Below are 12,722 nucleotides of genomic sequence, written 5' to 3'. Positions count from 1 at the left end.
GACACTGCAGTGCCACTCCTAGATGGGCCAGGTGTTTGTGTCGGCCACTAGGGTCGCTTATCTTACTCACACAGCTACCTCATTGCGCCTCTTTTTTTCTTCTTTGCGTCATGTGCTGTTTGGGGAGTGTTTTTTGGAAGGGCCATCCTGCGTGACACTGCAGTGCCACTCCTAGATGGGCCAGGTGTTTGTGTCGGCCACTAGGGTCGCTTATCTTACTCACACAGCTACCTCATTGCGCCTCTTTTTTTCTTCTTTGCGTCATGTGCTGTTTGGGGAGTGTTTTTTGGAAGGGCCATCCTGCGTGACACTGCAGTGCCACTCCTAGATGGGCCAGGTGTTTGTGTCGGCCACTAGGGTCGCTTATCTTACTCACACAGCTACCTCATTGCGCCTCTTTTTTTCTTCTTTGCGTCATGTGCTGTTTGGGGAGTGTTTTTTGGAAGGGCCATCCTGCGTGACACTGCAGTGCCACTCCTAGATGGGCCAGGTGTTTGTGTCGGCCACTAGGGTCGCTTATCTTACTCACACAGCTACCTCATTGCGCCTCTTTTTTTCTTCTTTGCGTCATGTGCTGTTTGGGGAGTGTTTTTTGGAAGGGCCATCCTGCGTGACACTGCAGTGCCACTCCTAGATGGGCCAGGTGTTTGTGTCGGCCACTAGGGTCGCTTATCTTACTCACACAGCTACCTCATTGCGCCTCTTTTTTTCTTCTTTGCGTCATGTGCTGTTTGGGGAGTGTTTTTTGGAAGGGCCATCCTGCGTGACACTGCAGTGCCACTCCTAGATGGGCCAGGTGTTTGTGTCGGCCACTAGGGTCGCTTAGCTTAGTCATCCAGCGACCTCGGTGCAAATTTTAGGACTAAAAATAATATTGTGAGGTGTTCAGAATAGACTGAAAATTAGTGAAAATTATGGTTTTTGAGGTTAATAATACTTTGGGATCAAAATGACCCCCAAATTCTATGATTTAAGCTGTTTTTTAGTGTTTTTTGAAAAAAACACCCGAATCCAAAACACACCCGAATCCGACAAAAAAAATTCGGTGAGGTTTTGCCAAAACGCGGTCGAACCCAAAACACGGCCGCGGAACCGAACCCAAAACCAAAACACAAAACCCGAAAAATTTCAAGTGCACATCTCTAATATGATTAGTATGTGATTAGTCATGAGATGTTTGGAGGGCTTTTGGCTACTAAGATAAACTCCCAGTATTCAGACTCACTGCTAAGACATTTGTTTTACTCAGGCAGAAATGTCAATATGATTCCAATGCAATATGAGGTGTGATTAAAATATATACAGGTTTTTTTAATTAATAATACACATTTGAATTAGAATGTCTCAATGATTATCATTTTCCCAATAAAAAGTTGTATTGATGTATTTCATCTTCTCCTGATAAACTTTGTTGAAAGACTCGCTCTGGGCTACTGTAAATAAATTCTTCCAATCACCAGCGATTCCTGTAAATCAGAGCGATAATATGTAAATCTGGAGCTCAATATGTCAGTATAAATGTACAGTACACCATTTCTGCAAGCTCTAAACTGCGTATGAAATTGGTGTGGATCATCAAATCAACAGTGTCTAGGTCGATAATGTTTAGGTTGACCACTATAGGTCGACAGTCACTAGGTCGACAGGGTCTGAAGGTCAACAGGGTTTATAGGTCGACGTGTGCTAGGTCAACAGGTCAAAAGGTCGACATGAGGTTTTCATTTTTTTTTGTGTCGTTTTCTCTGTACAGTGACCGGGAACCCCAATTAGTGCACCGTGTCCCATCGCATTGAACTTCGGGCAAGGTGCCTCGTTCCGCTACCGCTTCGCTCTGCACAGATTACCATTCCAATCGTAGTCCACGTGGATTGTTTAAGTATGAAAAAGTAAAAAAAAAGGAAATGTTTAAAAAAAAAAAAAACTCATGTCGACCTTTTGGCCCGTCAACCTAGCACATGTCGACCTAGAAACATTGTCGACCTTCAGACCCTGTCGACCTACTGACTGTCGACCTAACCATTGTTGACCCAGACAGTGTCGATCTTTAGACCGGATCCCGTATGAAACTCCAAAGCTTCCCACAGTAACAAACCTTCTGTTCTGTTGGTAACCAGAGGATAACCCCGGAATCTTTTATTTCAACATACTTTGATGTTTCTTTCTGCTAATAGATTATCTTGTTTTATACTGACGTTTTAATGAATGTTAATTACTTTTGCACACTATACCCTGAGGTCAATTAACTGTTTCTATGTTATTTTCAATAGGTTTTTTCCGTAAAAGATATTATGCTATTGTTTATTTTCTTATATATAGCTATATACCATACCCGATTAGTGAGAAATGACCCACTATTAAAGGAAATTGTACATGAAGATGACATACAGGATGGTTTATTGGAAAGATTTACTTCCAACTGTATGCAGTTACACAGGTAACAATCAGAATGCTAACATTCAGAATATTGACATGTTCAGAATGTTGACACTGGCATGATGATATGCCAGAATCTTCACATTGTGTATGTTGATAGCAAGAATGTCAACATAGGATTATAGGGTTAACATTAAGCTGCAATTTGGGTTAGAGTTAGATTAGGGTTAGGCCAAGGCTGTAGTTATGGTTATGGTTAGAATTAGATTGCGATTAGGGTTAAGTTTTCATTTTAAGGGGGGAGATGTATTAAGTCTTGGAGAGTGATAAAGTGGAGAGAGATAAATATCAGCCAATCAGTTCCTAACTGCCATGTTACAGGTTGTGTTTAAAAAATGACAGGAGATGATTGGTTGGTACTTTATCTCCTTCCAAGGCTTAGTACAGCTCCACCTACTGTATTTGGTAACATTCACTGTGGCAGTGTCAAAAAGTTAATTGCTGACATAACAAACATGTTAACATTCAGACTATGCTGACTAAATATACCACACCTCTACCAATATATACCAATAAGATGGGTTGGTATTGGGAGACCGACGTTTGGGGTCCCGGAGGTCACCATACCGAGATCCCTGTCTCCAGAATGCTGATGGGGGGGCAAGTGCAACAAAGTCCCTTGCGGACTCTGTGGCTTGCTGCGCTCGCCAAAGATTTTATTCCCACTCTATAGGTGTCATGGACACCCATGAGTTGGAAAAGTCCCTGTTATTTGGCATGCCAACTGTCGGGCTAACCAATGCTCGGAATTCTGGTGTCAGTATAGTGACTGGCGGTCTCCCAACTACAATAAGATATATCTCATTATTTATCTTCTTCACTGTGCATTCACTGTTGTTCAGGGGTTAGTCTGTATTATATTTGTTTATGTATATAATAAGAGAAATCCAATTCTTGGGTAGCTAATGTACAGTACAAACAGTTACAGTAAGCAAATATAAGTTGAACATTAACCTTTTGGAAAAAAGACACCTATATACCTTTGCGTAAAAAGGATCCTTTAGCGTGATCTAGTAATTCTGAGGTCAAAAGACTCCAATTAGACATCTTGTTTTCCTTCATGGCTTTGAAAGCAGAATGTTCTACAACCAAGTCAATCTGTGCATCATCTAACTCCTCCTGCCCCAAGAATTTACAGATTCTCACCACACTGCCTCGTAGGTCCTGAAAAAAATATTCTATTTGTACTATACATTTATATAATTGTTACATTAGTCCTACACTTGTTACATTAGTCCTACAATCTATATATGTGAAACCTGTTAAATTAAAACAGGAACATAAATAGCAGTTACCAAGCTCCATAGTGTAAACTTTTAATAGGAGTGGTTCAGTGATGGATATCTCCACGCCACTTCAAGCTAATTTATATGTGTTGCACATGACGAAAGCTTTCATCATTTCTTGCTAAATGTGGCCTGTGTGCACTCACCCATCTTAGAGGTATATTTACTAAAGTGTGGGCTTATGGAAATGGAGACCATGGCAACCTATTAGATTCTATTATCATTTACCTAGTACCATCCAGAATATAATAGTTAAAATCTGATTGGTTGCTATGGGCAACATCTCAACTTCTATAAACTCACACTTTAGTAAATATACCTCTTATACAGCACTTATGTAAGATTTCATTTTGTGATATTTAAATGAGAAAGAAGGAGGAGAAAGAATGTATTCATAGACTGTCACAGACTTTGTGGGATGCACTAGTGCCTTCCAACATCAACATATATTTTACACAAGCTTGGAGATGGATGCATTTAGGCCTCAAACTATACTTTTAACATAATGAAATTTGCACATCCCAGGCACAGTTCTACCCATACAGTACTTGCCTACTCTTCTAAAATGTCCAGGAGAACCAGAAATATGGGGGAGTGGCAAGGAACAAATCAACCTTCCTGGATCCCTCAGTGAAGTGCGCAAAGTGACACTGGGATGACGCAATCTACTGTACTGTGAATCACTTCATCAAGACCCCATGGATATAATGCCACAAATCACGGCATTACTTTATGAGGGGTGAGCCTGCTATAAAGCATTCATAGCTCTACACCACCAGCACCTCCCACCTGATTCTTTCTGATCTGCCAAAGGTTGAGAATGTAGGCAACTATACAGTAGTTTTACTGACATAAAGAAAGCAATCAAATATACTGTACATGGACACATATTATAAATATAGTCCCAATTTGCTCTCACTCTTATTACTTAAAACATAGTTAAGATTAAACTAAGTGTTTCATTCTGTAAGACTTGGACTTCACATCTGAAAAAATCCTTTCAATATTTCATTGGAGCATAGATGTTGAATCTTTTAACATTTTGTGTTTGTTTGTTTGTTTGTTTGTTTGTTTGTCTTTGTTGGATGCAACTAACCAATCTTTTAATGAATACCAAATAAAAACAATTTTTAATTTACAAACAATCTACCTTTTTTTCTGACTAATTTTAAGAGTGCGCCATACAAAGAGTCATCTTTCTCTCTCTTTAATAAGACTTGGACTTCATCAGGACTCCACAGGGTAAACATGTTGATACTGTACTTTACCAAGACCTCTACTCTTACTATAAGGACACTTGTTTCAAATAAGCAGTTTATCTTTCTTTGATGTGCAGGTATCATCTTTTGTTTGTTTGTTTGTTTTGTGTATACTAAATGCAAGGCCAGATTATAGGTGGGGTGGATGTGGTAGCCGTCCAGGGCCTTCCTCATTATGGCAAACACTGACCAGACTCAGTCCACTCTGTAATGTCTGATTGTCTTTACCCTCGATTCCTAGCCGGCTCCGTAGCCCCACCCCCCTCGCGGACATAATGCCATGATTTGTGGATGTATTGTAGGGGGCGAGGTCTATTGCATTGAGGTTCCTGACTGCAGGCCCCCAGCAGAGACCTCTGCATTGGCAATTCAGCTGTAGTAACAAGTAGTCTAGGCTCCAGTCACATCAGCAGGACTCGAGAGAGGAGAGCAGAAGGCCGGGCAATGAAGCCCCAACAGAGAAATAGGACGCCAAATAGCCACATTAATGCCGACAGGTCGGGGAGGTGTGTAGAGACAGATAAGTGACAGCAGCCTCCATGTGCTACCTGCACACAGTGAACTCACATGGAGAGTCCGTCCTGCAGTGCTCAAGGTGTTGATAGCCTGCCGTGTCCTTACTGATTGCAGGGTCAGGCCAGCTCCCTACAGTCATTTTTAGATAATAATAAAGTTTATGGAAAGTGACGTAATGGGGAGATCGCCATATTAACAAAATGGCAAACATATTTTACTTGCATTAATATGTTTTACAAGTTTAGCTGGGAGCCAGGGATGGGTGTGTTAGAAGGGTGGGGACGCTGTAGTTGGGGTCTCTGATGCACACAGGGGTAGTGTCTCTCTTGCTCGCTGCCCCTTCTCTATCTCTATCACTCTACCTCTCTCTCATTCTTTGATACTGTCTCTCCCTCTCTTGCTCCTCTCTCTCTCTCTGCCTCTCTATCTCTCTCCTTGACACCCTCCTTCTATCTCTCTTCCTGACACCCTCACTCTCTCTCTCTTCTACTCCCCCTCTCTCTATGTCTGACACCCTGTCTCTCTTTTGCTCATCTGTCTCTCTGACCACTCTTTCTCTCCCCCTCTGCCCCTCTATTTCTCTCCCCGACTCTCCCTCTCTCTCTCTCTGTCACTCTTTCTCACTCTATCTCTACCTGACACTCTCTCTCCCTCTTTCTCTGTCTCTCAGCAGAAAAGTATATTTCCATGCACACTTTGTGCAATAAGCTTCAATCACCCAAAAGTGCTTAAATGTAATATAGCAGTCCTGATGTCCCTTCACCGTCATAGCTCATGTAAGCCATAAAAGAGACCAAAGAAAGCTGTATTTTTTAGGTGAAAAACTGCAGTTTTTATTTAATAAGGAGAAAAAGGATAATAGGGAAGGTAACGCTTTGTCTGAAGCTGAGATTTTTCTGCCTCCCTATCATGCTGTCCATGGTTCTAGGGGCTGATTCTGTGTCACATGCAAAGTGGCTGTAGCAGCTGGCAGCAGAGTAAGCCTGATTTATCACCTTATGCTAATGTGAGAATCCATAGGGCTAATGCATCAAAACCGTCTGTTTTGATACTTTATTTCTCTTCACCTTCACCTAGGGGCAGTGGCCTTTAAGCTCTTTTGCATGGATGCCGCCTCCCCAGGGCTTCTCCAGATGTCTTCATCTGTGATCTTCACCTCGCGGGCGGTGGCCATGGCAGCTCTTTTACATTGGCCGCTTCCCACCCAGGACTCCGGAGTATCCAGGAGCACTTGCCAGCTCCTCCGCTGTTGTCAGACTGCCTGCCCACTTTTTTTGTGCTGGCTAATATAGCCAGGCCAAGGGGGCGGGGCAATTATGTTGTGAACCGTGTCCATCTTCAATTTTATAAATGTTGCCGTGTATGAGCCAATGATGGCTCATGGTGCCATTGTTGAATTGGGCAGCTCAGCCAATCACGAGTGTTCCTCTCCTAAGATTCAGGAGAGGAACGCTAGGGCACCATAGAGACCAAAGCACACCGTATCAACACCAACACTGCAGCCACTGCCATCGCCATCAGGTAAGTATGTCCACCAGCACACACCTGCGCCCCCACCCGACCACTGCTGCGCTCCTCTACCCCTCCATATGTCCTGGCCAGTGGCCCATATCTAGGCCCATCCAGATGAAGCGATGAACGGCCGACCTATCACACGGTAGTGGCTCAGCCATACACAAAGAACGATGCACCAATGTATCTGTAGATATATTGGTCATCGTCTGTACAGCAGGGCCGACATGATATGTCTGTGAACAATGTAGTTCATGGACATATCATTTCTACACACCCGCCAATCAGTTAACGATATATTGGCCGAAACATCTTATTATGCCAGTGTGTACTCAGCATAATAAAAAAAAAAATTCAAAAAATTAATTCACAGAATTTGAGTGTATGTATGTAAATGTAACTATTTATTTATTAACACTTATTTGTATAGTGCACTCATATTCTGCAGCTCTATACAGAGAATATTTGGCCATTCACATCAGTCCCTGCCCCAGTGGAGCGTACAATCAATATTACATTTTCTGTCAGAAACTAATTAATTCACCAGTATGTTTCTGGCATGTCAGAGGAAAGGGGAGTACCTAGAGGAAACGCAGAGGGAACATATATATACCCTGCATGTCAGAGCGGACAGTTTGGGCATAGTGTAACCATACCTGCAGGAGCTCCTCATATGCAATAAAGAAGAATCTGCTGTCATCCTTCATTTGCATCCAGCCTTTCACATGTTCAAACCAAGAGCCATACATAGCTGAAAGTAAAGCAATTGTACAGTGTGTTTAACAAAATCTAATAAAATAATAAAACCAGAAGTAGCAGGAAAAAGAACAAAAAAAAACAATAGCAGTTGGGAACAAAAACAGGATGGTCACCTTATGGTGCAGTTTTCTCACCAATAGCCATGCATCTAGACCAGTGAGTTCTCAGAGGCTTCATTATACTATATACAATGAGGAATATTAGAAGGGCATTATGAGAAAAGTTTGCAATAATATAGTACGACTTGGCCAAGAGTATGGGGAAGTCACAGCATATTATTGTGATCAATATATACATTCTGCTGATGATGTGCCACCACACACTTTGACAGGCCTGGGTCATCTTCCAGGCCCTGAGACATGCATTGAAAATGGACTTTAAAATAAACGTATAATATGGAAAATACATTTTGGCCCAGGACAGGCTCAGCAACCAAGTTCCTGATTATTTCATATGTAATGAGAGGTTCAGGAACTGAGTTCCTGCTGAAAAACCTGCACTATATATATATATATATATATATACATACATACATAAGAAGTATATATATATATATATATATATATATATATATTATAAGAAGTAGGAATGGTGAAGTACTACTGAATTGTTGAAGGACGAAACACGTTGAGGCACTGTTACTCCTGCTCGAGGATTTGTGAGCCGTTTATCTTTGATCAGATATGCTTGTTATGCACTGACTAAATATCTGTGCACACTTTTTATGTACGCTTAACTATTTTTTTCTGTGTGTATAATAAATGTTGCCTTTTTTTAAATGTTTTACACTATATATTTTATTATTTATTATTAAGTCAATGATGTGCATTTGGAGTCCTGTGGAGCATATGAGCGGTGGACGGTTCCAGGATCTACTATCATGGGGGGGTCATTCCGAGTTGTTCGCTCGCTAGCAGTTTTTAGCAGTTGTGCAATCGCTAAACCGCCGCCCTCTGGGAGTGTATTTTAGCATAGCAGAAGTGCGAACGAAAGGATCGCAAAACGGCTACAAAAAAAAAATTGTGCAGTTTCAGAGTAGCTCCAGACCTACTCCTAGCTTGCGATCACTTCAGACTGTTCAGTTCCTGATTTGACGTCACAAACATGCCCTGCGTTCGGCCAGCCACGCCAGCGTTTATCCTGGCACGCCTGCGTTTTTTCGAACACTCCCTGAAAACGGCCAGTTGACACCCAGAAACGCCCACTTCATGTCAATCGCTCTGCGGCCAGCAGTGCGACTGAAAAGCTTCGCTAGACCTTGTATAAAAATACATCGGCCGTTGTGAAAGTACATCGCACGTGCGCACTGCGCCGCATATTATGTGTGGTAATATACACTATCGCTGAAACTAAATTGTTTGGGTTGATGCACTATTAGGCGCCTTTGCCTTCCTTTTTGTCACAGAAATTTGCCTATAGAGATCTGTGTGAGTGTATATATATATATATATATATATACACACATTAATATATTATTAATACATTCTAACATCTCATTTAAAATTACCATTTTTGTGACGTAACATAGCAATCATTTTTATGATTATCTTTCTAAAAATGTAAATGTTCCCTTGACTGTAAATGTTTTTTTTTATATATATATATATATATATATATATATATATATATATTATTACTATTTATATAAAGCTACTAGATTCTACTTGTGGCTTCGCCTGCATGAGTTTCATATTTAATGCAGTTCACAATGATACGGTAGAGCCTCCATGTATACAATATTTGATATTTTGTCTGTATTGCTTTAAGTGCAAATATAAAGATCTCTTCTAGAAGTGACTTGAGAACAGGCTGCATTTTGGGAATTTGAGGAATTCAAATAAAAAATAAATTGTAACCTTTACCGTATCCTGGGCCTTATTCAGAGTTGGACGCAGTCCCTGTGTTCGCACGCACGACCTCGTCCAAAGGGTCTGCACATGCGCAGCGGCTACAGCGTGCATGTGCGACCCTTCAATATGCGATTGCATCCCAGAGGGATGTGATCGCATAGTGATTGACAGCTGTTGGCCATCCGGGGGAGGTGACGCGGCATTGGAGGGGAGGAGAGCAGGAAACGCAAGCATGTCATTGCTGTTTTCAGGGTGGCCTGATGATGTCGTCTATGTTTCCTGTGATAGAAAACATGGCGCCGGACCACCTGCGTACGCAGCCATGCTGCGTAGGCAGGGGTCAACCTCTATTTGATGTGATTACAATTGAATTGCGATCATATCTCGGGGCGGTGCCACACATGCTTGGCGGCCTTGCCCTGTGCTGGGTGGCCCCCAGCATGTTATTTCAGTGGTCGCAGATTTTGCTATAATAGCAAACTCTGTGACCAACTCTGAATAACCCTCACTGTCAATATAGCGGCATCTATAATGTTCTTTGAAGAGATTTAACTTTTAGTATCTCCTGCATTTATGATACCAATACATTTTGGTTTTGATATTGCTCAGCTTTAAATGTTCAGTACAAAATAATGCAGTTCTCATGGAAATCGGTTCAGCAGTTTTTGCGCTAACTTGGAACAAATAGATTGCAACAAGTTTCTTATAATATTAGTATAGATTATATTAATGTACAGATAATATATATAACACCAATATTCAGGTTTAATAAACTCACCATTCCCCTGCAGAAAGTCATCTAAGAAATCCTGGAATTGTTCAATTTCTGAATACATTTTGTAAATCTTGGTAAAATGGAATAAAGATACTAGGATATCCCTAGGATTTCGTACTGTGTAGATAATCTATGGGAAATCAAGAATTAAGTTCAGTGTATAAAGATGTGAATGTAGTTTTGAATTGATACAATTAATATTTCAGCAACACATTTTTCCTAAATAGCCGATCACTGGGAAACAGGTCACCCTCTGTAACCAGTTGTACTCCTGGCCAAATTCCTTGTCACACTAGTCCATGATTGGCTGGTGAGGACTTCTCACTATGTTGATGAGACACCCACTGTTTAGCTCCCTTACATATATACACAGCAGAAAAAGCAGCTTGGTTTTAAAACAATGGGGTATGCTGTATGTATCAAACGCTTAGAGCGAGAGATATGGTGGAGAGAGATAAAGTACCAACCAATCAGATCCTAACTGCCATTTTTCAAACACAGGGGTCTATGTACTAAACTGTGGAGAAAGATATAGTAGATGGAGATAACGTAACAAACAACGAGCTCCTAATTGTCATTTTTAAAACAGAGGGGGACATTTACTAAGCAGTTATAAGAGCGGAGAACTGAGCCAGTGGAGAAGTGCCCAAGGCAACCAATCAGCACTGAAGTAACATCTATAATTTGCATACTATAAAATGATACAGAGCTGCTGATTGGTTGATGGGGCAACTTTTCCACTGGCTCACTTCTCCGCTCTTATCACTGCTTAGTGAATATCCCCCACAGTCTGTAACATGACAAAAAGTTTATTTGCTAAGTGCCGTAACTAGGCATTTTAGCGCGGTGTGCAAGAAACGGCATTGGTGCCCCCTCCACCTATGCAAGACAGGGGCAGTGTGCGCCGTAGGCACGCAAAAAATATATATGGGCGTGGCTTCATGGGGAAGGGATGTGGCCACAAAATAATACCAATTCATACTACGGTGCACAGTAGTCTCCATTATTCAAATTACGCCACACAGTAGCGCCACTACACCAAGTAGAGCCCCCTTTTTACACATTACGGCACCCAGTCCCCCTTTTTACACATTACGGCAGCTAGTCCCCCTTTTTACTTGTGATGAGCGGGTTCCCCCCGAACTTCACCCATTTTACATGGTTCAGAGGCAGACTCGAATCTTCCCGCCTTGCTCGGTTAACCCGAGCGCGCCCGAACGTCATCATCCCGCTATATAAGGAGCCGCGAGTCGCCACCATTTTCACTCGTGCTTTGGAGATGATAGAGAGAGGACGTGGCTGCGTTCTCTCAGTTTCTGTGTTCAGTGTGCAGCAAATATATGTGCTCAGTGTGCTGCAAATATCTGTGCTCAATGTGCTGAAAATATCTATGTTCTTTGCCTGAAAAACGCTCCATATCTGTGCTGCATTGTAGTATATATAGTAGGAGGACAGTGCTGATGCAGAATGTTGCTGTGACCACCAGTATATATATAGCAGTACGGTACAGTAGTCCACTGCTCTACCTCTGTGTCATCAAGTATACTATGCATCCATACCTGTGCTGCATTTTAGTTGTGCGCAGTATATAGTAGGAGGGGACAGTGCAGAATGTTGCTGTACCACCAGTATATATATAGCAGTACGGTACAGTAGTCCACTGCTCTACCTCTGTGTCATCAAGTATACTATGCATCCATACCTGTGCTGCATTTTAGTTGTGCGCTGTATATAGTAGGATTGGACAGTGCAGAATGTTGCAGTGACCACCAGTATATATATATATATATATATATATATAGCAGTACGGTACAGTAGTCCACTGCTCTACCTCTGTGTTGTCAAGTATACTATGCATCCATACCTGTGCTGCATTTTAGTTGCGCGCAGTATATAGTAGGAGGGGACAGTGCAGAATGTTGCTGTGACCACCATTATATATATAGCAGTACGGTACAGTAGTCCACTGCTCTACCTCTGTGTCGTCAAGTATACTATGCATCCATACCAGTGCTGCATTTTAGTTGTGCGCAGTATATAGTAGGAGGGGACAGTGCAGAATGTTGCTGTGACCACCAGTATATAATATATATAGCAGTACGGTACAGTAGTCCACTGCTCTACCTCTGTGTCGTCAAGTATACTATGCATCCATACCTGTGCTGCATTTTAGTTGTGCGCAGTATATAGTAGGAGGGGACAGTGCAGAATGTTGCTTGTACCACCAGTATATATATAGCAGTACGGTACAGTAGTCCACTGCTCTACCTCTGTGTCGTCAAGTATACTACAAAAGTTCAGTAAAATGACCCAAAAATCAAAATTAAAAGCG

General features: G+C 41.8%; 1 protein-coding gene across 2 annotated transcripts in view; it reads right to left on the bottom strand.

The window, feature by feature from the left end:
* Positions 1-1,235: 1,235 nt before the first annotated feature.
* Positions 1,236-12,722, bottom strand: part of LOC134965070 (sulfotransferase 2B1-like) — a 122,619-nt gene continuing 111,132 nt past the window's right edge. For both annotated transcript variants that reach the window (XM_063941633.1, XM_063941634.1), the window contains exons 4-7: positions 10,394-10,520; positions 7,663-7,757; positions 3,414-3,597; positions 1,236-1,466 (exon numbers count right to left, since the gene is read on the bottom strand). In XM_063941633.1, the coding sequence (XP_063797703.1) occupies positions 1,345-1,466; positions 3,414-3,597; positions 7,663-7,757; positions 10,394-10,520 (528 nt within the window). In that variant the 3' untranslated portion in view covers positions 1,236-1,344. The remainder of the gene's footprint in view (positions 1,467-3,413; positions 3,598-7,662; positions 7,758-10,393; positions 10,521-12,722) is intronic.

This window comes from Pseudophryne corroboree, chromosome 10 (genome assembly GCF_028390025.1).
Source record: "Pseudophryne corroboree isolate aPseCor3 chromosome 10, aPseCor3.hap2, whole genome shotgun sequence".
NCBI classification, from domain to species: Eukaryota; Metazoa; Chordata; class Amphibia; order Anura; family Myobatrachidae; genus Pseudophryne; species Pseudophryne corroboree.
Note: the sequence above shows the minus strand (reverse complement) of the source record. Positions and strands in the feature narration are given on the sequence as shown.